The sequence below is a fragment of the Limanda limanda genome, chromosome 19 (assembly GCF_963576545.1).
Source record: "Limanda limanda chromosome 19, fLimLim1.1, whole genome shotgun sequence".
NCBI lineage: Eukaryota > Metazoa > Chordata > Actinopteri > Pleuronectiformes > Pleuronectidae > Limanda > Limanda limanda.
This window is the reverse complement of record NC_083654.1, coordinates 13106985-13133233: the sequence shown is the minus strand read 5'-3', so window position 1 is coordinate 13133233 and position 26249 is coordinate 13106985. Positions and strand designations below refer to the sequence as shown.

General features: G+C 41.9%; 6 protein-coding genes across 6 annotated transcripts in view; 4 read left to right on the top strand and 2 right to left on the bottom strand.

Annotated features, from left to right (window-relative positions):
• Positions 1-5: 5 nt before the first annotated feature.
• Positions 6-2572, top strand: gatad1 (GATA zinc finger domain containing 1). The gene is made up of 5 exons (XM_061092913.1): positions 6-449; positions 1455-1577; positions 1694-1753; positions 1912-2095; positions 2187-2572. Exons 1-5 carry the CDS (start codon positions 213-215, stop codon positions 2375-2377), a joined length of 795 nt encoding a protein of 264 aa, XP_060948896.1. The 5' UTR covers positions 6-212; the 3' UTR covers positions 2378-2572.
• Positions 2573-3426: 854 nt separating this feature from the next.
• LOC133025517 (protein naked cuticle homolog 2) lies at positions 3427-7079 on the top strand. Its single transcript, XM_061092191.1, has 8 exons — positions 3427-3451; positions 3538-3564; positions 3661-3734; positions 5357-5393; positions 5817-5908; positions 6062-6197; positions 6366-6509; positions 6625-7079. Exons 1-8 carry the CDS (start codon positions 3427-3429, stop codon positions 7077-7079), a joined length of 990 nt encoding a protein of 329 aa, XP_060948174.1.
• A 2077-nt stretch (positions 7080-9156) lies between these two features.
• Positions 9157-11555, top strand: lrrc14b (leucine rich repeat containing 14B). Its single transcript, XM_061092181.1, has 3 exons — positions 9157-9432; positions 9549-10171; positions 10877-11555. Exons 1-3 carry the CDS (start codon positions 9157-9159, stop codon positions 11553-11555), a joined length of 1578 nt encoding a protein of 525 aa, XP_060948164.1.
• A 1982-nt stretch (positions 11556-13537) lies between these two features.
• LOC133025973 (cytochrome b-c1 complex subunit 7) lies at positions 13538-15610 on the bottom strand. Its single transcript, XM_061092776.1, has 4 exons — positions 15549-15610; positions 14157-14225; positions 13865-14031; positions 13538-13734 (listed from the first exon to the last, which is right to left on the bottom strand). The coding sequence occupies exons 1-4, from the start codon at positions 15565-15567 to the stop codon at positions 13657-13659; spliced, it is 333 nt and encodes a 110-aa protein (XP_060948759.1). The 5' UTR covers positions 15568-15610; the 3' UTR covers positions 13538-13656.
• Positions 15611-16375: 765 nt separating this feature from the next.
• mterf3 (mitochondrial transcription termination factor 3) lies at positions 16376-19573 on the bottom strand. The gene is made up of 8 exons (XM_061093050.1): positions 19504-19573; positions 18180-18547; positions 17857-18009; positions 17554-17743; positions 17283-17430; positions 17111-17182; positions 16847-17008; positions 16376-16735 (listed from the first exon to the last, which is right to left on the bottom strand). Exons 2-8 carry the CDS (start codon positions 18538-18540, stop codon positions 16541-16543), a joined length of 1281 nt encoding a protein of 426 aa, XP_060949033.1. The 5' UTR covers positions 18541-18547; positions 19504-19573; the 3' UTR covers positions 16376-16540.
• Positions 19574-19879: 306 nt separating this feature from the next.
• The window catches only part of ptdss1b (phosphatidylserine synthase 1b), a 6918-nt gene continuing 548 nt past the window's right edge, over positions 19880-26249 (top strand). Inside the window, exons 1-13 of the mRNA XM_061092630.1 lie at positions 19880-20132; positions 21045-21136; positions 21867-21911; positions 22013-22137; positions 22519-22677; positions 23146-23297; positions 23518-23659; positions 23803-23915; positions 24050-24115; positions 24962-25061; positions 25403-25462; positions 25559-25637; positions 25725-26249. The exon at positions 25725-26249 is cut by the window's right edge and continues 548 nt beyond it. Of these exons, the coding sequence (XP_060948613.1) occupies positions 19957-20132; positions 21045-21136; positions 21867-21911; positions 22013-22137; positions 22519-22677; positions 23146-23297; positions 23518-23659; positions 23803-23915; positions 24050-24115; positions 24962-25061; positions 25403-25462; positions 25559-25637; positions 25725-25849 (1434 nt within the window). The 5' untranslated portion in view covers positions 19880-19956 and the 3' untranslated portion in view covers positions 25850-26249. The remainder of the gene's footprint in view (positions 20133-21044; positions 21137-21866; positions 21912-22012; positions 22138-22518; positions 22678-23145; positions 23298-23517; positions 23660-23802; positions 23916-24049; positions 24116-24961; positions 25062-25402; positions 25463-25558; positions 25638-25724) is intronic.

The following is a 26249-nucleotide window of genomic DNA, read 5'->3' as shown; positions in this document are numbered from 1 at the left end:
GCTGGCGCTCAGCAATGGCGGTGGTTTGCTGACACAAAAACAAACCAGTGTGTTAATGCGGTTGTTAGGACCGTCAGCGGTCACATGTCGTAGCGGGGCCGTGTGGGTGTGTCTGCAGCAGAGAGGACCCCGTGTCTCCGGCTCCTGTCCCCGGACACTGATGACAAACAGCCCGCTGCTTCTCATTGTTCCGCACTGAGCTGATCTCGACGATGCCTCTGGGTCTGAAGCCGAGCTGCGCCGTCTGCAAGAGCAACTCCTCGTCCATGTGGAAGAAGGGGAACCTGGGGGAGATCCTGTGCAACAACTGCACCGGGAAGAGCAGCCTCGTAGGCGGAGGAGGAGGTGGAGGAGGAGGAGTAGGAGGAGGCTGTGGTGGAGGCGGCGGAGGAGCATCGGGACCCTCCATGTCCTCCATAACTCTGCCCAGCAATGGCGGAGGGAAGCAGGTCAGTCTCTCCAGCATCATCAAAATACACAAACTGCACATTTGGTGGTGGTGGATCCTGATCGTGGACTTTTTTTACAACAAGAATGCTGAGACACAATATGTCCCCTCGCATATTCAACCGTTACTGACAACTCCATTTCATGTGTGATTGCTGCTCCCTTCATCTCTATCAGACATTGTCTCATGTATAAAGATAACAAAAACATTGACTCACCTTTTCATTATTCTACAAACTGTTTCTTCTAATCAACGTTGTAAATACTGTTATTTTGTTGACGTGTGCATCTATTGCACTTCTGTCTGTCCTGGGCGAGGGATCCATCACACCTTGTTAAACCCTATGAGACAAATTGTGATTTGTTATTATGGGCTATACAAACAATATTTTGATTGACTGATATTTATGTGAATACATACAACCAAGTGACAGACAGTGATGTAGGGATTATAACCAAAACTTGATCTGCCCCATGCAGAAACAGATCCTGGATGAATGATTTAACAGCTGTTGACTTTACTGCGATATGATGAAGTTATATTACAATTCAAACGGGAGTGTTCTCATATCCTTTTTTGTTTAGTGAAATAGAGTGGCAAGAAATAGACAAACATATAAGATAGGCATGATGGGGATCATACAAGCAGGTACAGTGATGAATGTGGGGATATTTAAAAGTCGAAGGGTTGAGATTATATTAAATTAAGTCGTGACTCGTGTGTATGTGTTTATTATCTGACGGTGGAATTTGTATGATCTCCCTGTGTCTTTACTGCTTTTCTGCCACTGCTCTGGCTTCCTCCCACAATACAAAGTTTTGGTTAATTTTAGACTTTAAATTGACCACATGTGCTAATTGCTGGCAAAATGTTTCTCTTGTATAGGGAAAACTGTTCTTTTGATGTATAGTATAAATTAACCTATGGTCTCAGAAGCAATAGCTACAATGTAGAACCTGGTGAAGTATAATTCATATACCTGATGTGTGTTGTTTATTGTCTTTAGAGACAACAGGAGATCCATAGGAGGTCTGCACGGCTGAGAAGTACCAAGTACAAAGCTCCTGCATCTGAGAAGAAAGTGTCCACCAAGGGAAAAGGAAGAAGACACATATTTAAGCTTAAAAACGTAAGACGTGTATTTGATTTGTCAACTTTATGATGATGATGAATGATGATTATTTCTGTTATTCTGTACAGTGAGTTTATGCATTTAACTTATGTGTGTGTGATTTCTTTACTCAGCCAATCAAAGCACCAGAATCAGTCGCAACTATCATCACGTCAGAATCTGTATTTTATAAGGTAAGGTGTTTATTGTTACCAAGAAAAATCATTTCTGCTCAATACGAGAAACGATCATATTGATTTTCAGCATTTCCTCGTCTTCTTGCAAATTTAAACACCTTTTTCGACAAGATTTCCTGTGAACTCATCCTCTGTCTTTCTCTTTGTACCAACAGGGAGTTTACTATCAGACAGGAGACGTGATCAAAGTAACAGACGAAGAAGACGGGAAGCCGTACTACGCTCAGATTCGAGGCTTCATTCAGGACCAGTACTGTGAAAAGAGTGCAGCACTGACCTGGTTAATCCCCACACAGTCCAGCCCAAAGGACCAGTTTGATCCGGGGACATACATAGTTGGTGAGCAATGCGAAATGACAACTGAGTTATGACATCTTTATGCTTGTAGTTTGACTTATTTTGGGAACTGACTTTTTTATTTGTGCTCCAGGTCCAGAGGAGGATCTCCCCAGAAAGATGGAGTACCTTGAGTTTGTGTGCCACGCCCCCTCTGAATATTTCAAGTCGTGGAGCTCGCCGTTCCCCACCATCCCGATCCGACCAGAGAAAGGCTACATCTGGACCCACATAGGAGCCACACCGGCCCCCTCTGTCAAAGAGTCTGTGGCTGGAAGTAGTTAACTACTGGACTCTGATATGGACTTGCTCTGTTGCTTTTAAACAGACATTTGTATATTTATGTAACATAAAAAAACAAAAATGGTTGTGAACCACAGCCATTGACACTGATGAACCAGATGTAACCACATTTCACAAACCTGCAGCATTGGAATATTACTTTTCTATTTAGTAATAAAAAAAAAAATCTTGTTTCCATTATTTTGTTTGTGATTGTTTAAAAATACATTTATTTAAAAGTTGAAGATCCCTGTGCACAGCAGTGCTTTTCCTTGGTGCCAACCCATGCAGGAACAACCACAATAAGACATTTTAATTGTTGCTGGATATTGTTCAGACTTGCCTGAATATGACTTATTTATCCTCATGACTTTAGATCACAACTCCTTGTATTCACAGACAGAAAAAGTAAAGGAATAAATATGTACAGTGTTTTTCTGTTTTCCATTTTCCAATGTTTTGTTTTTGCTCTAAATCAAGTGTTTTATGGTCCTGATTCATCTTGAAGCTGCTCGGTCACTGTTGCCCTCTAGTCGGACAGGTTTATTATGAGACAGTTAGTTGATGTGTGTGTCCTCAGTTGTGGTTTTCTCAAAGCACATTTATGTCAAAATAGTTATCTTCAACAATACAGAACCAGTTCTATAAATGTCACTGACAAATCATGTGTCTTATACTTAAATACACCAAAGTTTTAGGATTCCTATGATAAAGAAAAGCTCTTAAATATGTAATATAATAATTAATAATATTGTTTGATATACAATGTGTAACTGCATATGAATTATACTTCATGTCTCAAAAACAAGAAGCCACAATGAAACTCCACATATCTGTCTGATATATAGGAAGCAGGAAGTGTGCCGAGGGGAGTTCTCTTGCTCTGACGCTACACTCTTTGATAAACACCCCAGTCAAACCAGGGAGAGGGAGAGAGAGAGAGGTAGAGTGAGAGAAAGAGAGAGAGAGGTCTGATGCTCAGTAACATCAGGCTCATTTCTCCTCATGAGTTGGACATGAGTTTTCACTGATCAAAAAGGACAAACAGGAGTATGGGCAAGTTACAGTCCAAACTTGGTGAGACTTTACATCAAATTTGACTTTCTTTTATTAAATACATATTACCACACATCACTTATTTACTTTGGTCTCCTTTTTCTCAGCTTTGAAACGCAGACAGAGTCCTGAAGGTGAGACTGTGATTACATCCAATTCAACCACTGTGCACTGACGTGTGTGTGTGTTTTCTTTTTTAAATATATATACTTTATATTTATGTTTTGCAGGTGATAGTCTGGCCCCCAGTGTGTTGACTTGTCAGGGGGAACTGGAGCACAAACACAGAGGCAAACTGACAGAGGTAGAGATTGTGTTGTTGTTGTTGTTGTTATTAGTAGCAGTATTATTTAGTATATTGCTGGTGATGGAAACTTGTCACATGCTTATCACAGAGGTTTCATTTCTGTTTAAATTATATTTTGTAGCTTCTGAGAAATAATTATCATTAAAGATGGATCTGAGGGGTGTATCCTCATCTGAATAATCCATATGTGCATTTGAAGTTATATTTATTAAATTACTTTACTTGGCCCTAAACGGTTTATAAGTAAAACCTCCAGAACAACATCATACATGCTTAGGAGCTGCACATGTAGCCCACATAGCTCAGATCTCATACTGCAGAACTAAAAAAACAAGAAAAAACACGAACTTTAGCAGCCTCCTCATGTACTGCTTTAAATAAATGCCACCGCCCGCAGCTTTTGGACGAAACAGTGTCGGCTCACATCTCATCCAAGAGACATAAAAGGTGTATGGAGGCATGGTCGCCTACATCCTCCCCCTCCTCCGCCCTTTCTCTATAAAGAGACTTCCAAGTCTGTGAAGTGCAGCAGAGCCGCTACCCTCCTCCAAACAGCCAGCTCTTTATACAGGCGTGCAATGGAGGGGGGAAAAAAAGTCTCCACATCTGGAACTGCTTTCCTTCTCCAGACAGAGTGTGAGGGTGGGGGGGGTCAGCGGTCTTTGGATGTGTGGAGGGTGTGGAGAGGTGTGGTGGGTGTTGCGTACATGGCATCACATGTAGACTTTAATGATACCCTCACGTTTTGGGGCTTGGAATCAGAAATAGTTTAATAATAATCCTCATTTTCGTTTTTATTCCTCTAAGACTAAAAGCTGGTGATGCTCACACACTCTCCCCATAGCTACAAACACACTGGTTTTATCTGTGCAACCAGATTCATGATGGTGAGAGTAAATAACAGTTGTTTTTATGTGCTTCGAAGGATCACAGGGCTGCATGTTGGAAGCGTAAATTAGTTTTAACACTGGTCTAAAATAGAGATGACAAAGACATGTTGTCTCCTCCTCACTAAATTGAATCTTCTATCACTGCAGTCATGAGATCTGATGTGAGTTATCAGCACTTTTCTTGTTTTAGAGTTTAGAGGACACACGTTTATTTTGTACCATGTTGTACAGACATTCTGGAGAGTTGTGTAGTTGTTAGGGGAAAAGACGTCAACTCCAAGTTGTGTAACGGTTGGTGGTGGAGTTTCTGTGCGTGTTAATAGCAGACTGCTTCCTGTGGTTACATTTTCCAGCCTATTATAGTTTGATTCTCCATGACTCTGCTGAAATCTGCCCAATTTAGTGCAATATGAACTCTCTTTTTCCAACATTAGAAACAAGACTTCGAATTTACTCCGTCTCGTATTACTCTGCTGTCCAATTTACTTTTATTTTGTGTCTTTTAATGTGGGTAATTAAAAAAATGCAAATCACTGCTTCATCTGTTAACATATCACCAGTATTGATATTGATTATCGTCAAAGGGATGCTGGTGACAGTTTCCTGGAAATAATTACACACCAGAAGTTCAGGGATTGTTCAGCTTTGCTCGCGTCTCCATCTCAACACTCAGGGGACGTGAAAAATCACTTAATCGCTTCCTCTTTCTCTCGCTCATGTTTCTCACAGAACTTGGGCAAGTCCGACCATAGCTGCAACCTCAAGGGTGAGTACAGAGTAACATGCATTATATTGATGTGTCTCTCCCTTCTTATTGGGTAGATTTAGCGCACTACCACTTTTGATACATAAGCTTTGACACGTTATATTCCCTGTATTTCCCAGCAAAATTAGACATGAGGTGAATTTAAACTCATCGGTTTTATTCCTCTGTGGAAGAGTTTGGACTTCTGATCAACAGTTTATAACAAAGATGAAATCAATTACAAATGTTAACACAATAGTGATTAAAGCTAATCTTGTCTTGAATGAGCTATCCAAGGAGGAAAAATGTAACCTGTGCATTAACAAATGTCATATCTCTACAATAATGAACCATCTTTATCTAATAGTAATAACTGTTGTTACACCTAGTTATGTGAATCTGACAAATACTGTTACTCACAGTTCATCTCTGTGTGTTTCTTAGTAGTTTTGCCAACGAAGACGACACATGACAAGGAAAAGAACATTTCATTTTCAGACAATAAAGAGACAAAGCAGAAGAAAAACCACGCTGGTGTGAGTGTTCGTCTTCACGCTTCTGACCAATGGATTGTGGGATTTGTTTTGCAGAAAATCACATGACAGTGATTCTCATGTGTTTGGATAATTGGCATTGGCAAATGTGTTTTAAGTTTTTGTGTACACATTGTGTGAGTGTGTGTTGTACAGGGTATGTCCAGTCTCATACACTCCATGTGTAAGGTTCTGGAGGCCTCTGTGAAGCAGCCTTGTTCGGACAACACACCGCTGAAGATCAATCTCGCTGTAGCTCCCTCAGCCTGCCCGGAGAAGATTTCACAAACAGGTAAAATTACTTGTTTTACCATGGCTCTCCAAACCATCAAAATGACACGTGTAGGGGAAATACTGAGGAATCGAAAAAGACATTTTGTCAAACCTGTTGCATGGCTCAGAACTGTAGACTATGCAGACTATATGATTTGATGATTTGTATCTCTCTCACTGAAACCAGCCACAGAAAAGGACTCAGGAGCGTCTCAGGAGGCTGGAAGCCCGGCGACGAAACTTTACTGTGTGGATGAAAACATTGAGCGCAGAAACCATTACCTGGATCTAGCTGGCATTGAGAACTACACCTCTAAATTTGACAATACAGGCACAGAAACTACTCTTTTGTTATGATGTTTGCAGATATCACAACGTAAACGCCTCACATTATTAAAATGTCTTAATTTGATTTAATTTAAGTGGTTTTTCCTATTTTTTTCCAGAGTCACCCTGTCTGGACCCAGGACATCAAACCCACTCTGCTTCTCAGCACCACCCGGTGGCAGGAAGAGCGCACTGCATCTCCTCTGAGTCCCCTGGAAGCCCCTCAATCCTCCATTCTCTCAAGAATAAGCCGGTGTCAGCGGGCAAAGACAGGAGCAGAGGAGAGGGAAAGTCCTGCAGGCTGCACGGCCAACATCCCGCTTCATGGTGCCATCCGACCCAGTCTCACCCTCCAGCCCAAAGTCCTCCCCATCTTACCCACAGCAAGAGGCTTCGTTCCAGGGTGCAAGAGGCTCCCACGCCCCTGAGACATCCTGGCCCCCAGTTCCAACCAGGGGAGGAGAGAGAGAGGCTCAGTAAACTTCCTCTCCCAGGTGGGGCCCAGAGACATGAGCATCATCACCACCACGAGCACCATCATCATCATCACCACCACCACTACCACCCTTCATAAACACATTCCAAACACAACAAATTGGATTCAGGGGAGAAGGGTTGGTCCTCAAGTCGTCTCCTTTATATTCAATTCACTGAGTGGTGGAAACAGGTTGAGACACTTTTATCTAAATCAAACAAGGTGCTGTTAGATTACCCACACTAGGTCCTGGAAGGTCAGGTCATTGCCGACTGAATGACACTTTTAATGCACTTTAGATTATCAGTTTTCTCTCAGGTAGAACATGAAATGTAAAGGTGCACTGTGCAGGGATGTATAATGCTTTTATTTTGAAATCCTCCCAGCACTGCCTACTAACAACGTGGTGCATGGATTGTATCTAGTCTTTACAGTATAAGTCACATTCATATAGCACTAATATATGCTGCACTACTATTATTACACTTTTTGACTGAAGGAGCCGGGGATCATACGACCGAGCCTGTGGTCAGTAGACAACCCACTCTGTCTCCCGAGCCGCAGACGGCTGAAGAAGATGTCTTCTCTGCTTGATGGTACTAACATAATGCTAAAATTAAAACAGAGTATGTCTGTCATGTAAATGTTTTTATTCTGTTAATTTATTCTGACATGATGATATATTTATTTTCTGGCTAAATGTAAGAATATAAATTCAACAATAATTTGAATAATTCAACTTTTTATAGTTCACACTTCATATAACAACCTGGAAATTCCAATATTTGTTTTCAGTTTTTTCTGTTGGCTGTATTTACTCAATGTGAGCAAACGATTCAGAGGTAATAAATCTCCTTAAACAGAAACAAACTGAAGTTTGAGTATTTCCTCATTTCTTGGCACAATAGATTGTTTGTAAGAGTAATAGAAACTCTGCAGTAACAATAGCAGGTTATATTTCAGATGTCGAAATCAACGTCAAACATCAGTATTTATGTCTCCTTGCCAGGGACAGTCAAGGACTGGAGACATTATGTTTTCCAGTTGTCAGTCTGTCCCAGATGAACTGATTATTACTTAACTCACAAAACACTTCTTGCCTCATGAACACCTCAAGACAATTAATTGATAAGGTTTGGGTGGTCAAAGGTCACTGTGGCCTCTTGAACTTGATAGCTGCAGTCTGCTTTTAGGGACCAATTCTAGTTTGTTTTTCTTTTTTGGAATATATCTCCATTGACACAAGCTTCAGTCGAACATAATGTACACTACATAATGAATCTGAAAATAATATTTTTCTGAAGTCATTTGCGGGAAATGTTGATGAACACATTGTTACTTTTCATAAGAAAAAAAATGGTTTATTAGGGCCCGAGCACTGACAGGCACTGACAGACAAATAGTTGACGGGTAATTTTCTGTTGGTCGACATATCAATTAATTTATTAAAAGCACATTTTCCCCTGCTACTTAGTCTATAGGGTTTTTAGTTAAACACAGGCTGGAAAAGACAAGCAAGTGCAGCAGAGGAACCCAGCAGCCAGCAGCATCAGAATTCTTGTGGAGTCTTCAACTCATTCAAACTCACATCACGTGTTTGACTTGACTTTTCAGATGATATTTAACTCTTTGGTTGCAATGTCCATGTTTACGATTATCGTCCTGTTGATTTATGAAACTTTTGTCCCATGGGTTTATGATGCGTGTGAGCACACAGAGAGCTCCTGTGTGTGTCTCTACATCCAAATTTTGTATTTAATTGCGTTTGTTTCACTATATTTAGATTGTTCCTATGTTGCTTTTCTATTTCTGCTCTCACAACATTGTTTTCTTTGGTCGTTACAGCGTGTGTGTGTGTGTGTGTGTGTGTGTGAATAGTGACAGGTTTCCAAGCCACGCTCTTCCTGTTATCTCTCTGGTAAAAAATGCAAGTGGACACCGTGCCCCAGATAAAAGGACGAGAGACAGCTGTTCCTAAAAATAAATCAGACCGCTGACCTACCACAAGACCCCAGCGCCTAATTCCTGCCTCAACGCAGCGTGCCCTGTCCCAGACAAATGCACAACCTCGGATAGACAACAGCACAGGACACCAACAAAGCAGAAAGCTGAGGAGGGAAGACACTGACAGGCGGAGCTTTGATTTGTGCGACAAGCAGGGAAGACAACCTGGAACATGAAGTCCCTAGGTTTCCTCGCTGCAGAGAGTTTTGTCCAGACTGGTCCAACCGCTCTGGAGAACCTCAACTGTTTGTCTTTTAATCTCTACCCACTTCTCTTCAAGGCCTGCTACCTCCACGAGCAGGCCGACCTGCTGCGTGCCCTGGTCCAGACATGGCCTCTTCCCGAGCTCAACATGCAGAGGCTCCTGGGAAAAACAGTCGACTGTCAGACGGACCTCACCTCAAGCACCTGTCGGCTCTGTCTGGTGGCGTTTATGACCGGCTTAAAGGTACGTCACTGTTCTCAAGTGCATCTGATCCTCTTCTTGTCACATCCATGCATTATCAGGGTTCTCAGTCAGTTGGTCACATCAAATGTATGTGAACTTTATTTTGTTTTCTTCAGGATTACGTTCTGTCTCCTCCAACAATGTATGCCAAGTGCCTCCGTGTGGTGGACCTCACTGGCCTGAAAGACATCGAGCACCAAGACTGTCACTGCCGCTCCACCCTGGGTCGATGGGCAAGAACCCACCTCCTGACCCAAATCTGCTATGAGATTGTGGTCGCCATGCAAGCCTTGGATGTGTCCCGATCTGCCTTCGACGTGTCGGTCGACGTCCGTCTGAACGGCTTTGTCACAGGCCGCAACTATGAGCTTGTGACTCAAGCCTTCCTCCTCCTCCGCTGCTGTCCACTGAAGCTACGTTTCATTGTTTTTCGGGCCGATTCTCTCGCTCTTAAGCAGCTCTTCTATGTTCTCCGGCTCGCAGAGCCCGAATCCATCACAAAGCTCGAGATGGTCCACAATGTTCCCCTGGAGGCCCCACATCTGGAGGTGCTGCTGTCCCGGGTGGATTTCCCTAAACTTCAGTCTCTGACCCTGCCGGCTGGGGCGCTGGATGTTCGGAGGTTGGCCTCTGACGAGAATCTGTTGGCCACCATCGGAAACCTGCTGGCAAAACTGAGCCTGACTGAGCTCTACATGGGATTCTCCACTCTTACTGGACAACTACGCAGGGTGCTGAGGTCAGTGAATAGACAGATGTAGAACAAAACAGAACACATGTCCTTTGTATAAATGAGATAACTTACCGGCACATTGCAGCTTCATGAGCTTTAATACAGCTCAAAATCAAAACCTCTCACCAGCATCACAGCACAAAGCAGCTTTCAAGCTCATGTATAAGAATGGGATGTATTTAACTGTTAGCTGAAAGATGCCAGTGTAAGGACAGACAGCTGCTGGTGAGATATGCTTGACAGTTCGATTGGAAATAGAGCAGGAGGATAAAACTATGGTGGCCCTGAAGTGCAATTCACTACTGCAAACCAAAATAGACAACCGCAAATAACAAAACACAACAACAAAACACATGGACAATGCGTCCATCCAATCAGCAACAAGCCTTTTCCGTTTGAGGTTATGCTGTCGTGCTTCTTGATTTGTTGTTGTGTTTGCATTTCAGAGCCAACAAATAAAAAAATCCATAAATCAGAGCTGTCAATCGAAGCGTGTAATTTGAACATTTAAAATGTCAAAAAATGAGCAAAATATGAGAAAAGAACACACATAAATAAATTTGGGGGTTTCAATATTTGTTGCAAAGAACAAATGAGTAATCCTACCCAACACAAACCACTCAAGTGTGTCTGCCTGCTACTTACTGAATAAAAATGTACAATTGTGTTGCACTTTAATCTCATTCAACACCACTACATTTCTCTTTCCAGTCCTCTCAACACACCTCTGCAGTGCTTAGAGTTGGCCAACTGCTGTCTGACCCGCACGGACATGACGTACTTGTCCAACAGCCTCCACAGTGAGGCCCTGGTCCGCCTGGACATCAGTGGACACGACGTCTTCGACTCCTTCCCCACTGGCTTCCACAAACTGCTCAGCCGCTGCTCTGCCACACTGGCCAGCCTGACCCTCGAGGAGTGCAACATCGAAGACGAGCACATCGACGCCCTCTCTCTCGCTCTGGCTCCCTGTCAGATGCTGGAGGAGCTCAAACTCCTGGGAAACCCTCTGACCTCTACAGCCCAGCGGAGCCTATTCTCCATGCTGTCTAGAAGTTTTCCAAAGTTTAGGTACATAGAGGTACCAGTTCCCCGAGAGTGCTACCCCGAGGATGTTGCTTATCCTCTTGATGATTCAGTCCTACTGATTTACAACTGTGAGTTGTTTCAGGAGGTCAGATGTCAGCTGCTGAGCATCCTGGAGGGATGTGGTAGGGGGAATGTCAAGGTGTGCACACCACATATGGGGGTCTATGATCCAGACATTCATGAAACCAACAACGAGCTGGGGGTATCCATGCTAAAGTCTTTCAACAGTGTCATGGGGAACTTTATAGGAACCATCGAGGAAGTGGACAACAGGAGATCACAGGCTCAGAAAGATGATTAGAGATCAAATGAATGGTCTGGTAGAATTGGCCCTATTTAATTTACACTGCTCAAAAAAATTAAAGGAACACTTTTTTATCAGGGTATGGCATGAATTCAATTGCACTTTTTTGATAATTATCTGGTCAGTTAAGTAGCAGAGGGGGTTGTTAATCAGTTTCAGCTGCATTGGTGTTGATGGAATTAACAACAGGTGCACTAGAGGGGCAACAATGAGAAGACCCCCAAAATAGGAGTGGTTTTGCATGTGGAGGCCATTTCAAGTTTCTCCCTCTTGATCACTTCGACTGGTTTTCCATTAGTGTTGGCTTAAGCTAGAGTCATTATCTCTACTGGGAGCATGAGGCGATTTTTCTTAACCCTACAGAAGTTGCACAGATTGTCCAACTCCTCCAGGATGGCACGTCCATGCGTGCCGTTGCAAGGAGATTTAATGTGTCTCCCAGCATAATCTCCAGAACATGGAGGAGATTCCAGGAGACAGGCAGTTACTCTAGGAGAGCTGGACAGGGCCGTAGAAGGTCCTCAACCCATCAGCAGGACCGATATCTGCTGCTTTGTGCAAGGAGGAACAGGTTGAGCACTGCCCGAGCCCTACAGAATGACCTCCAGCAGGCCACTGGTGTGAATGTCTCTGCCCAGACAGTAAGAAACAGACTTCATGAGGAGGTCCTCAGGGCGCGACGTCCTGTAGTGTGCCCTGTGCTCACTGCCCAGCACCGTGGAGCTCGATTGGCATTTGCTATAGAACACCAGAATTGGCATGTCCGCCACTGGCGCCCTGTGCTTTTCACAGATGAGAGCAGGTTCACCTGAGCAGAACGTGAAAGGTTCTGGAGAAGCCAAGGAGAACGCTATGCTGCCTGCAACATCGTTCAGCATAACCGGTTTGGTGGTGGGTCAGTGATGGTCTTGGGGGGCATATCCATGGAGGGACGCACAGACCTCTACAGGCTAGAGAACGGCAGTCTTACTGCCATTAGGTATCGGGATGAGATCCTTGAACCCATGGTCAGACCCTACGCTGGTGCAGTAGGTCCTGGGTTCCTCCTGATGCACGATAATCACAGCCTCATGTGGCAAGGGTATGCAGGCAGTTCCTGGAGGATGAAGAAATTGATGCAAATGAATGGCCCTCACGATCACCTGACCTAAACCTGATAGAACACCTCTGGGACATTATGTTTCGATCCATCAGACGCCGCCAGGTTGCTCCTCAGACTTTACAGGAGCTCACTGATGCCCTTAGACAGATCTGGGAGGACATCCCACAAGACACCATCCGTTGTCTCATTAGGAGCATGCCGCGACGTTGTCAAGCATGCATACAAGCATGTGGGGGCCACACAAGATATCGAGAAGCATTTTGAGTTGCAGAAATTTAATTTTGGCAAAATAGACAAGCCTGCCACATCACTTTTTCCACTAGGATTTTCGGGGTGTCTATAAAATTGAGCCCTCTGTAGGCTGAAAACTTTTATTTCCATCAAAGATGTGGCATCCTTTTGTTCCTAAGACATTAAACTGTCCATATCAGTATAAATATCCAACATAATTTTTTTTCACAATGAGATCTGACGTGTTTTCAAAGTGTTCCTTTAATTTTTTTGAGCACTGTAGTTATAGCGCCAATGCAGTGCGTTATCAGTCAGTCATCACTGTGATGGTAAATCTAGTTGACTAGCTGTGTTTGACTACAGCATCATAAAGGAATTCAATTCCAGTCTATTTATTACCTCCTATAGTCTGTAACTCGCACATGTGCAGTGCAGATAAAGATGTAACTACTGTGGCATAGATAAATATTTTGTTACCTGTATCTAATGTATATGTTCTTATGTCTATATTCTGGTTTAAATGTTGTATATAACTGGATTTTTAAAGTCAAATATCTTATATGCAATGTGGGGCAGATCCCATTCTACCAGGTGTACACATGTGATTGTTTCACTGTCGTTTTATAAAACGTGACACTTGCAAATCTTGGAAAATGTATATTTCTTTAATCAGCACCATCTTATAGGGGTCACTTTTCATTTTAAATATTAAACCAGGGGACAAACATGTACGGACTCAAGATCAACAGCTCTGATCAGGACCATCTACTTCTTCGTCCACTCTTCCATTTCTTCACGTTCACGGATCACCTCATTCAGATATGGCGACAGGTAGCTGATATCCTACAGGGAAAATAAAATGTGTTAGTTAAACCTCTCTGAATCCCTTTACATTGAGAATTCAATATTTCTGTCTGGTAGGATCTGATTATTGGAAAAGTCACTCAGTTTAAAATAGCAGTTTTCAGTGTACCTCCTCGAATTTCACCCACTGATCTTTAGGGAGGATCTGCTGCTTCATGTTAAGGTCCAGGGCTCTCTTGATCCTGAACACCCTGTTGTTGAGCTCGTTCTCTGGAAGCCGGCTCAGGGCCTGTTTCACATCCGAATTTTCTTCGATTGTGTCATCACGCATTAAACCTGACACAGAAAACAAGAAAACGTGCAATGCTGAAGATGCTGGATGGAAAATCAATAATACAACGGCACATGTTCATCAAAGACAATTTAGAATTTTGGTAAACATTTTGTCGGTGGGTCCTTACCAAGCTTGTTGAAGCCACACATGCCATAATACCATTTGCGGACTCCGAGCATTAGCCGGCCGGTCGCTACTGTGGACATAACAAGAACAACAGTATCAGTCAGTTCAATCTGATTTTAGGAAGAAAAGAAAAAAATACTAGAAAATGTGGAGAGGAAGGGGTCTGGCTCCAGCAGTGATGCAGTATTACTACTACTACTTGAGTATATATGTATTTTTTCTGCCTATATATGTAACTCACCATTTTTGCAGAGGTGGAAAGCAACAAAGTAAAACTGCTCAAGTAATGCACCTTTTCTACTTGAGTATTTGTATCTGCTACATTATATTAATGCTCCACTAAATTCCTATGGAAAATACAATTTGATGGTTTGAGGCCTATATTGGTTAATAACTACATTTGAAATGTATGTAATATAAAACTAAAGCTTATAAAAGTTCCTAAAAGATTATTTTGAAACAGAGCCTCCTATTTGTTCCTTCTCTCTATAGTGATCCTGTGGAGGGGTATTGACCTTGTAGTTGAGAGGGTCTGGGACTAAGTATATGAATGCTAATAAAGAAGTTAATAAACGCAGCTACTTCATAAAGACACAGCAGAACTCAATTTATACACTATTCAAGGACCATTTTTCTGCAGCGGCAGAGCTTTTATTAATGATACTGGCATCACTGCATTATGATGACGATACCCTTTAGTTAAGTAGGATTTCGAATGTGAGACTTTGCATTCTAATTGCTGCATTAGTCTTTGTATATCCTCCACTTCCTGATTTGAATTCTGATTTCCTCAGGATATAATTACTTTTTAGACAAACACCAGCAAAGATCTGTTATGTGCTGTTGACTCAATATCTAAAGCTGTGCAAGTGAACATCATGAAACACACCTCGGACCTTCAGGTCAGGTTGACTGATTAAAACATTGAAAACTGGAGGACAAACAGTGGATAGCATGTCGATCTGAGATTAGCATGACAGCGGAACACAACACTGGCTCGGATGCTAAGAAGCTAGCGGTAGAAGACATTGGATTATCTATACATAAACGAGCTGAATAAGAGCTAAACGCGACAGCAGCCGCTAGGTTAACATTTCGAGAAAGTGAGTGGGTGGTTGTTATATAAATAAATAGGTTATTTCCCTGTTGTGATGAGAACCGGCGGCTACGGCTAAGCTAACGTTAGCCGCTCAGCGCCCCTAGCACAGCAGCTAGCTCGGGGACAGAGGACACACAAGTCAAATGCGCAAGAAGACAAATTCACACAGGAGAAATGAACATGACGCGACGTAATGAGAAAAGTAACAGCACGTTTAACGCTATACACGTTTAACATGACATTAAAGAGCTGGTTTAAAACGAGAAATATCAGGAAGGAGCGATGTGGAATTACCTGGTGCCCTCGACGCCATCTTTAACTTTAAGGACGAGCGTAGTGCATGATGGGTAAGATAGATGAGGTCACTGATCATTACACAATTTTTTCGTTGTTGGATTATTTAGAGTTTGATTATAAAAATAAACAGAGTAAATTAATGTTATCGAAAAGTTTTCTGACACATTCATCACTACAGAAACTAAAAATTAAATATAAATTATAAAAAAATTATATAAAAAAAATATTTCTAACCTCTGATCAGGACTGTGATTTTATCTGAAGAATCATAGATAAATCCCCAAATAAAAAATAACGCTTCTTCCAGAAAGTTAACTTAAAATCACAAAAAGATGTGATATTTTCAGTTTTCACAAATCTGAAACTTTATTTTAAAGAATCTTAAACCTGTCTGCGATAACCTAGTCCAGATTTAACAAATCTAGGTGAAGTGGTTTAGGAAGCAGACCTGGTCCCATGTGGCCTGGATGTGAAAAAAGTCAGTAAAATCTTCCTTTCTTTTATAAATGGATACAATCTGATAAGCACGACTTCGAGATTTGTGTCAAACATAGATAAAAGACAATTATCTAAATGTTAATTTAACCCTAACCATGAATGTTAGAGAATAAATAACAAATTACAAACTGGAAATGCTCCTTTCTGGCTTTCATAAATAAACATTGTTTAACAAGAATGTTGAAGCTTTAATTTAAAATCAAACACTCAAGCAAATATGCCAGATTTTTTTACACACAGTCCCTCATTTGGAGCTCATCCACAAGCAAACAGAACTTTTAGCATGTTCATGGTTTATTAGATAGACTGTTGCTTTAGACAGAAGCTTATTTACACAGTGTACATTTATTAAACATCAAATTTACAAAGCAAAGGTTTTATTTCACACGCCATTGATGCACTATGCTTTTTGTTTAAAGACACCCATGTTTTCACGTATCTGACTTCATGGTATTTATTCTCTGTCCACTTGTATGTGTCTTTATAAAGAATCAAAGAGTCTTTTGGAACATGTAGAAATCTTCCAATGTGGCCAAAGCCAGTTCAGTGCAAAACGTCTCATCTGGTAAAGACACCAGGCGGTCCAGGGAGATGTAGCTGGGCAGCGTTGTGTCATACTGAGCTTTTCCCAGGTACTCGAGGAACAGGTGGCGTTCTTTGACCCGCAGATACTTGGTGTTCAGGACCTATGTGAGGAAAGACACTCGAGTTTCAATTCTGAATATGGACAAATGCAACACAGATAAAATGAATCCCTTTAATTGGCAAAAGAGCGAACAAGCAGATGTGTAAAGTACCTGTGGGAACTTGGTGATCAGGTGGTGGGGCACCTTCATGGTGTTGTGGAGAAGGTCAAATATTTGGGTGAGCTTTTTTTTATTGGCAGTCAGCACTTTGGGGACGGCAATAACGATGCTTTGGATTTCATTTTCCTTAAAGCCGAGCTCAAATTCACATACCTACGTGGATCAAATTTAAACACAGACACGGAAATTAATCAAAATATGTACACACAGTATCTCAGGATGGGTCAGTCAAACCAGGGATGGTCAGTTTTGTACCTTCAAATTTTCTTTAACGGGCTCCAAACTACCACACAGTAACCTGGGTAGACGGCCGACAATGTTACGGGTCTAGAAAGAGAAACAAACAGTTAAAATTTGCTTTTCTTCTTTCCATCGACAAATTCACGTTTGCAACAAACTGTGATGACACTTGGAGAAAGTCGCTTACATTAGAAGCACTGATCTTGAGTTGCTGCTGATAAAAACCCAGTCTGTTGTCCAGTCTCTTCACACTGAAGTTTAGCAGATACGGAGCTCTGGATACCATGGATGCAACAGTCTCAGAGCTGAACTTCTTTGACTTGAGATAGTTGACCCTTCACAAACAATCATAAAATAGAACGTTATTAACAGAGACCTGACTTCACAGCAATTAAATATAGAGTGTGTGTGGTTACATCATTTTGTGGAGAACATAGACTAATGTTTCTTCATTTCACCTGGTCTGCAGGTTTTCCAGACTCTCAGTGAGAATGAAGGGGTTGTGTGTGATGATATAGCCGAAGCGAGAGTCCTCGACCCCGATCCCTTTGAGAAACAGCAGCCTCGGGGCCACGTCTGTGTTGAAGTCTAGCCTCAGCAGCATGGAACCAACATTGGACCTTTGTTCAAGCTTCCACAGATTCACACCTGAAATGAGAGGAAGATGTTGAAGGATTAGAAAAAATAGACATGGGCCAAACGACAATTGCCTTTACCTCTACAGTTCTATATGTGCTTCCAAACAGCTTTGATTTTATTACCTAGTTGTACTAGTTTGCTGAGTGTCTCTGACTTGTCAACGTAGTCTCTAAGCGAGGTGGAGGCTGGAGGCATGGCTGCAGGAACAGATATAGCGATGGCCTCTTCATCACTGATCTCCTCTAATGCAGAATATTCAGCAACAGAATCCAGATCTGATAAATTAAGAAAATTCAAATGGAACAGATTCAACACCCATGAGAAAAACAACAGAGATGAAATCGAATTATCTGAAAGATGGTAGCATTGACAATGATCATTAACTAATTAATTCATCCATTTATAAATGTAGATCGTTTGTGAATAACAGCAATTCAATATGTACCTAATGGCATCTGGTTTTCATTCACAGGCACAGCATCTCTGATTGGCGACAGGGGGCTCCTGTATGCCACAACATCCGTTCTTGACAACTCTTCTGTGAACTTGTCTTCTTTAGCGTCAGTTGCCAGATGTTTAGCTGATAAGTCACTGTAATAGAACATCTGTTGTTTCCACCTCTGTCTTGCCTGAGTTGTTTGGTGATTCCCTGTGAAAATTGAGGACCCGTTGAGGATTTTGGAGGCTGTGCTTGAGACCGTTGTGCAATGGCGGACTTGAGTGGAACACTGCCAGGTGGAGGCCGCTGGAACGCTGCAAAGAAGACTTCTGCATCTTAAACACACCTGCGCATAGGACGAACCCATGGTGACTCTGCAGAGAACAAATGAACATGGCACGTTAACTCTGGTTTGGTTTTATATTGTCAAAATACAAACCACATTTTACACAAGTGTCCATTTATAAAAGAATGATTGAATATTAATACAGACTCAATAAAACCAGGCACTATACAATGTAGAAACAACTCTGTTATTATCACTAGACAATGGTAATCTACATTTGTGAAAGCTTATACAGGGTTATACAACACAGACACACAACTAAGACACAACTTACAAGATAAAACAAAGATCAAATATCAAAATAAAAAGATCAAGCGGCGCTGCTAAGGGGGGCCAGGTGGGGCATGTTGTCAGATTTTTTTATTGAAAACCTTAATTAGTAAATTACGGCACAATTGTAATAACAATTACAGTCGATAATATTTTTAAAGCACTTTCTAAATAAAAACAGAGTTCAGGTTTGTCTGACTGATTTTATAAACCGATGTAAAAATCAACTAATTTCCTGTGGTGTTTCTTTGCTATATTATTGTATAGCCTATTCTTACATCTTCATTTAGGAGAACACTCTTTCGATGACAGAAGATGAGTCTGGGAAGTCATCAAGGGAACCTCCTTCAGCAGCTTCGTTGGCTACTGTATATAAATATTATTTCTATTTTAAATTTTTGATATTCTATTTTACACTATTTTATTCAAATTTAGTTTTTTGGGTTGTAATTACTTGAGCATTGCTAGAAAAGAGCCTGTGACTCAAGCATTTCATTGCCAGCGACTGCTTAAGGTTATTGTTGTGCATTTTTGATAATAAACTCTTAAATCTTGAATCTTGGTGCATTGTTTTGAAGATTTCCGCTTCTCACCCACAATCTCGCTCCTCTGTACCTTTCTGAACTCCTGCACACCGGCACCCCCCACACGAACACGTAGCGGAAGACCAGACACACACATTAGACTTAAGCTTTAAGTTTATATTTTACTCACAGTTCGTGTATCAAAGTGTTTCCTCCCTCAGATCAGCTTCTTTCGTGACCGCGCAATGTCAACTGTTCTCACGTGTTCAATAGCGGAAGAGCTCAGCGGAAACAACCAGGAATGTACCATTACGGGGCAAGTACGGGTACACCAGTGCCTTTAAGATACTTATAAGAGTGGGTTTTAAACATAGCAATTATTTTAATAATACATTTCTAGTGTGAACGGTCTATTAAAATATGGTATTTAAAATGTACGGGTTTTAATCTATATAAATAAACGTGTAACTTCGCTGGTGTCCACCCCGTGAGCTCAGTGGTTTGGTCCATCTCCAGGGGTTTTCAGGGTGTGCGGTTCCCGGTTCCTCACATCGTCCTGTCACTCTCATCAGCTGTTAGCTTGTAGCTTTAGCGCTTCAATAACACGAGTGAAAGTCAGAAAGTCGAACCCGGCGGTGACATCATGGCGGCCGCTCCTTCCCGAGCCCCGCGGGAGGAAGACACCAACCATAAACTACATTTCCGGGCGATAAACGATCAACAAGTGGACGAAATCTGCATTGATTTATTCTACAAGCCGCACACCATCAGCCTGCTGACGGCCACGGTGCTCAGCCTCATGTACTTTGCGTTCACCAGGTAAACAACAACCGGCTCTTTCATATTAGTTCTCAAGCCTCGAAATCACAGAGTTAAACTGCTGCTCTGCCACCTGCAGCTGCCTGTGACAGTGTAATACAAGTGTGTGTGTGTGTGTGTGTGTTTGTGTGTGTGTCTGTGTGTCTGTGTGTCTGTGTGTCTGTGTGTCTGTGTGTGTGACAATGTAATACAAATGCTGAGTGTTTGTGTGTGTGTCTGTGTCTGTGATAATGTAATACAAGTGTTGAGTGAGAGTGAGAGAGTGTGTGTGTGTGTGTGTTACAATGTAATACAAATCGTGAGTGTGTGTACGTGTGTGTGTGTGTGTGTGTGTGTGAGGGTGAGAGAGAGAGTGTGTGTGTGTGCGTGTCTGTGTGTGTGTGTGTGTGACAATGTAATACAAATGCTGAGTGTTTGTGTGTGTGTCTGTGATAATGTAATACAAGTGTTGAGAGAGAGAGAGTGTGTGTGTGTGTGTGTGTGTGTGTGTGTGTGTGTGTGTGTGTGTGTGTGTGTGTGTGTGTGTGTGTGTGACAATGTAATACAAGTGTTGTGTGTGAGTGTATGACAATGTAATACAAGTGTTGTGTGTGTGTGTGTGTGTGTGTGTGTGTGTGTGACAATGTAATACAAGTGTTGTGTGTGTGTGTGTGTGTGTGAGACAATGTAATACAAGTGTTGAGTGTGTGTGTGTGTGTGTGTGTGACAATGTAATACAAGTGTTGAGTGTGTGTACGTGTGTGTGTGAGAGAGTGAGAGAGTGAGAGAGTGAGAGAGTGTGTGTGTGTGTGTGTGTGTGTGTGTGTGTGTGTGTGTGTGTGTGTGTGTATGTGTGTGTGTGTGTGAGTGAGAGAGAGTGGGGCGGGTTTCACAATCCTCCCTTTGTTAACACGTGCTGTGGTCCGTCAACAGGAATGACGAGAACTCAGACAACAATCTGCGAGTTGGTCTCATTGTGGCAGTTTCCTTCTTCTTGGTCGTCAGTGTCCTTGCTTTTCCCAATGGTGAGAAACAGAGAACAAGAACTGACACGCCCCATGACTCCACTGTTCACGTTGCTGTTCTGTCATTCAAAGCCCAAATATATGATGACTAATAATTTAATCTAACCTTTTTATCTGATTCCAGCTTCCAAAACATTAGGATTTGCTGCTTTTCTTAATCTCACGTTACAGTAGATCAGTAAAATCTTTTTTGTTTTAAACTGCTGCCCGGACACATTCACACCCAAAAATGAAAATCCACTGATTATCTATATCTACTCACCACTATTGCCGATGGAAAGGTGGGGTAAGGGTTTGATTCCACAAAACACTTGTGGAGTTTCAGGTGTAAACAGCGTCGCAGCAGAATCCAAAACAGTTGAAGTCAGTCAGTAAATGTCAGAGGACTCGGTGTGAATGACCTTGTTTAGAGTGGAATATGAATGTCGGGGCTTGAAGACATTTATTATGGCTGAAGATGAGGACAACATGGACTTCAATTGTATTTGGATTCTGCTGCAACAAAGTTTACCCTCGAGACTCCACAAGTGTTTTGTCGAAACAACCCCCCCTCCCCCACCATCGGCATGGTGTTGAGTAGATAATGAGTGAGTATCGCCAGGCTGGTGAGGAAGAGGAGGAGCTCTTCCATGAAAGCTTAGAGAAACTCCATCCTGTGGGTAAAACAGTGGACAAGAGCAAGAAGGTGGATTGTGAGTGAACTTTTCTTTTGTTAAACTTTCCTCTTCAGGACCTTTTATCAGGCCTCATCCGGCGATATGGAGAATTGTGTTTGGTAAGTCACTGTGCATCAGATGTAAAGCCCCCTGTGTTTTCTTTTCAGTTCCACGTTTCATATATCTTTAACCTCACTCTCTTTTCTCCTGTCGTGGTCAGGTCTCAGTGTTCTGTACTTCCTGTTCCTGGTTTTCATCATCTTCCTCAACTGGAACCAAGTGAAGTCTCTGATGTACTGGCTGGACCCAAATCTGCGCTACGCCAAACGGGAAGCCGACATTATGGTAAGAAGTGTTTGGACTTAGGAACACACACACACGTCATTCATTGTTTAGTTGTTTTTTTTGATGATTCTTTTATCTGAATCAAATTGATTTTGAATTTTTTTTTTTGTGCAGAGGTTGTAAAATGTAAAACTTTTAACTTTTGGTTATTTAAATAAAAGTGGCTTGATTTGAGTTTTATTGGCGCACTAATCCTCATTTCAGTGTTCCACTAATAAAACTAATCAAATGCAAATGAATGTATTTCACTCTTTACTAATAGAGGAAAAGCTCAACACGATAGTGAATATCTCAGTTTTAGGACAAGCCTTAAAATGAGATTTCTTCTGTTGGTGGCCATTGTGATTTTAGGATTTGGTCAATCTTCTTTCTATTCGACAGGAATATGCTGTAAACTGCACAGTGATAACATGGGAGCGAGTCCTGAGCCACTTTGACATCTTTGCGTTCGGCCACTTTGCCGGCTGGGCCCTGAAGGCTCTGCTCATCCGCAGCTACGGCCTCTGCTGGACCATCAGCATCACCTGGGAACTAACAGAGGTAACGTGTGTCTACTGTAAAGTTTCTCATGTAAATTAATGTAGAGTTCCAGCAGCGAAACATCATTCAACCCCCTGGAAAGTCTGCAAGGTCATCAGTTTATCAGCTGTAATTTGTGGTTAGAACAACAGTGCTTCTGCTCAGGCAACAGGAATTGACCTGAGAAAAACCCTCTGAACAAAACTGAGATTGTACACGTGATCAGAGCTGTAACCTCGACTGCTGCCAGCTCTGGACAGGAGGGATTAGATTACGAGATTGAGCCAAACATCAGAGTTACTCATCACAGAAAAGAGAGCGTCACAGAGCCAATGGCCAAACAAGATGTAAAATCAGTAAAAGCAATACATTTTCTAGATTTAGTCAATCCCAGCAAACTCTGAGCCCCTTGATTGAAAATAATCTGATATAACTTCACACCACATTGGTATATTTGTTTTTAATGATCATCTTCACCCTTTTTCACAGCTGTTTTTCATGCATCTTCTGCCAAACTTTGCGGAGTGCTGGTGGGATCAGGTGATACTGGACATCCTGTTGTGTAATGGAGGAGGCATCTGGCTGGGAATGACCGCCTGCCGCTTTCTGGAGATGAGGACCTACCGCTGGGCCAGTATCAAGTCAGTGAAACATTTTTCTTTCCTGTTGAGTTTTTCTAAAATTATATACATAATTCATATTTGGATCCCGTATTTAAAAATTCAAGTTACTTTTGGAAAACTTTTCCTGTCATGACCGCAAAACACAGCTGAGAGCATTATTAAACATAATGCTCGTAGAAATGAATTGAAACACCATCGCTGGGAACAAGAACTGTGCTCACACACTGTGTCTGTTCAGGGAAATCCACACCACCACGGGAAAGATAAAGCGAGCCGTGCTCCAGTTCACCCCGGCCAGTTGGACCTACGTGCGCTGGCTTGACCCGAAGTCGTCCTTCCAGAGACTTGCAGGCATCTACCTCTTCATGATCTTATGGCAGGTAGGCTCCGACAAAAACCCCTGCTGTTAGGGCTATAGGGAACATTTCCCTTTCCCTTGTCCTGCTCTCCCTGTTGGTCTGGCCAGTCCATCTGTTGAGAATCATATTCAGTCCTCTGTGTCCCTCGTCTCTTGTCTTCACAGCTGACGGAGCTGAACGCCTTCTTCCTCAAACACGTCTTCGTCTTCCAGGTGTCTCACCCTCTCAGCTGGTGTCGCATTCTCCTCCTTGCATCCATCACTGCACCCACTGTTCGGTAAGTAACTGAATATGACCCAAAACAAATACTAACTTAAAGTGATCCAGTGCTCTCTGGGGCGTATGAAGATGTGAAATGTTTGCTTTGATTTGTTAAAAAACAGATAACCTTTTTTCTTCAACCTTTTCCAGGCAGTACTATGCGTATCTGACAGACACCCAGTGCAAACGAGTGGGCACCCAGTGTTGGGTGTTTGGGTGAGTTTCTGTCTGAATATCTATAAACATGTTGGAAAGTTACATTAATGCTAGTTTTTGAATTCACAGTAAATTCACAATGCTTGAGAAATCTATGAGTAAACTTAACCAACCGTCATCATTGACCCTGTTGGCGTATTCTATATCACAATGAAGCAGCTGTACCCACAGTGATATTTGAATCAAACTAATCCTGATGAGAACTCTGCCCACGCCATTTATCACTAGTGCAACATGTTCATCTCTTCCAGTTAAAAGTTCAGGCGTGTTGACAGGGATATTTTGAAATGAATAAGCGAATTAAAATTCCCTAAGAATATCCTTTGTAGTAGTTTTTAATGTGTGTATTTTGGGAATTTTCATAGACTGTTTATAAAAAGGTAATTTGATCTGAAATGTTGATTATTGAAGTAGCCGTATATTGATTCCATTTTCAACAAGTACTTTTACTAGCCAAAAGAGATTCATCACATTATGTAGTTACGGACCTCATCTCAGACACAAAGCGGCTGATGCCCTCAGTCTGCTCCAGTTTCCATGGCAACGGAGCAGGCTCTGCCTGAAATACAGAACAAAGAGACGACTCTTCTGTCTGAGGTTCACTCGTGCAGTCGAACCCTTCTACATGATGAAAGGTCACACTGCAAGTTCTCCTCATAGCTGAGAAACGATAAATATGGAGCACTAACGTTACATTTCAAATGTGTTTCACATCTACAGAGAAGCTCCGTTGTAATGAATCTGCATCGCCAAGGGAGGGAGGCATTGTTTAATACATGGGCCTGTGTTAAAAAGCTCCAGAGCACAGAAGCATCCATCTAATTGTCCTGTTATATTTCTCCTCAGAGTCATTACTTCCGTGGAGGCTCTTGCCTGTGTGAAATTTGGATATGACTTATTTTCCAAGACAGAGATTAGTTATGTTCTTCTGTGGCTACTCTGCCTGGTAAGAAATTACGTGTGTGTGTGTGTATCATTCAGGTTGTGGGAACTAAACTGTATTTAGACTCACGTTATGGTGGCAAATGTACGTTTTAAGGAGAATACATTTTAGATTAGGATACAGTTAGATAAAGGTTAGTTAGGGGAGTTGTTGTGGTATGGAATGTCCGTTAAAGTCATGGAGTTACGACTGTACATTTGAAATTTAAAGTAAAATCTGGTAAATTTTTTGCAAGATTTCCGTTCATTTGATCACTTGTTGTATTTTCTTACATATAAAATAATCTAACCCCCAGTTTTGAAGCTGACTCATAAATGTCTGTTGTGCATTCTGTTCTTCTTCAGGCACTCATCACACTTCTGTGTTTATATGGGATGGTTTGGTTTGAACAGAATAAACTGAAGGTAAGATGTTGCTGTGGTAATCTGAAGCCATGTATTAGACATTTCAACAAAGATGTGAGTGTTTGACCCTGACTCTGAGCTTCCTTCTGTTCTCAGGGCCTTTCTGTGCAGTGTGAGGACTGTGATAACCGCGGTGTGGTCGACATCTGTGATAGCATCCTAGACAATGTTGTCGGTCAGTCTCATATCAGACAAACTGGTGAAGACTCTTAAATACACTGAAACCTAAATTGCTGATATATTTATGTGTTCTTCTCCACAGGTCAGAAAGAGACATCGAGAGGTCCAGCACCCACAAAACAGAAGAAAGTCTCGGGGAGGAACAGATTAGTGAATGGCCACAGAGGAAAAAAACACACATTTTCTCTGAAAAAATCAACAATGTGAAAAACGTCATGCACCTAAATCTTCAGAATAATTGTGGTGAGTTACATAAAGGTTTTAATGAACCCACAGACCAAGAAGACAAACAAAAGAAAACGCCATCAAACCTGGACGCTCTGTTGGAACTTATCAAGTTGAAATGGTGGATGTTGGACTTCAAAAACATTTATGCTGACATTAGCATCATCGTATACATTTTCTACCTGAAACTACTGAATGTTGTCATTTTTTACACTGTGGGACAGATGTTATGTCCAGTCAAGGACGTACCAGCTTTACCGGGTGGTCTAGTTAGGAAACTCTTCCACACCACCTACCGGACTGTTTGTATTTTTATGTAGGTATATGCTATAGTCATTCAGTTATATTTAAGGAGGCTGTTTTTTGGTGGAGGCATGAGCTC

Coding starts and splice junctions, on each gene's coding strand:
- gatad1 (XM_061092913.1), top strand. CDS start 213: ATGCCTCTGGGTCTGAAGCCGAGCTGCGCCGTCTGCAAGAGCAACTCC. Junction 450..1,454: donor GCAATGGCGGAGGGAAGCAG/GTCAGTCTCTCC, acceptor TATTGTCTTTAG/AGACAACAGGAGATCCATAG. Junction 1,754..1,911: donor CAGAATCTGTATTTTATAAG/GTAAGGTGTTTA, acceptor TTGTACCAACAG/GGAGTTTACTATCAGACAGG.
- LOC133025517 (XM_061092191.1), top strand. CDS start 3,427: ATGGGCAAGTTACAGTCCAAACTTG. Junction 3,452..3,537: donor CAAGTTACAGTCCAAACTTG/GTGAGACTTTAC, acceptor CCTTTTTCTCAG/CTTTGAAACGCAGACAGAGT. Junction 3,735..5,356: donor ACAGAGGCAAACTGACAGAG/GTAGAGATTGTG, acceptor TGTTTCTCACAG/AACTTGGGCAAGTCCGACCA.
- lrrc14b (XM_061092181.1), top strand. CDS start 9,157: ATGAAGTCCCTAGGTTTCCTCGCTGCAGAGAGTTTTGTCCAGACTGGT. Junction 9,433..9,548: donor CGTTTATGACCGGCTTAAAG/GTACGTCACTGT, acceptor TGTTTTCTTCAG/GATTACGTTCTGTCTCCTCC. Junction 10,172..10,876: donor CAACTACGCAGGGTGCTGAG/GTCAGTGAATAG, acceptor TTCTCTTTCCAG/TCCTCTCAACACACCTCTGC.
- LOC133025973 (XM_061092776.1), bottom strand. Junction 14,032..14,156: donor GTGTGGCTTCAACAAGCTTG/GTAAGGACCCAC, acceptor TTTCTGTGTCAG/GTTTAATGCGTGATGACACA. Junction 13,735..13,864: donor AGTGGGTGAAATTCGAGGAG/GTACACTGAAAA, acceptor TTTTCCCTGTAG/GATATCAGCTACCTGTCGCC.
- mterf3 (XM_061093050.1), bottom strand. CDS start 18,540: ATGGGTTCGTCCTATGCGCAGGTGTGTTTAAGATGCAGAAGTCTTCTT. Junction 17,431..17,553: donor CTGGAAAACCTGCAGACCAG/GTGAAATGAAGA, acceptor TTGTTTGTGAAG/GGTCAACTATCTCAAGTCAA. Junction 17,183..17,282: donor TCAAGATCAGTGCTTCTAAT/GTAAGCGACTTT, acceptor TTCTCTTTCTAG/ACCCGTAACATTGTCGGCCG.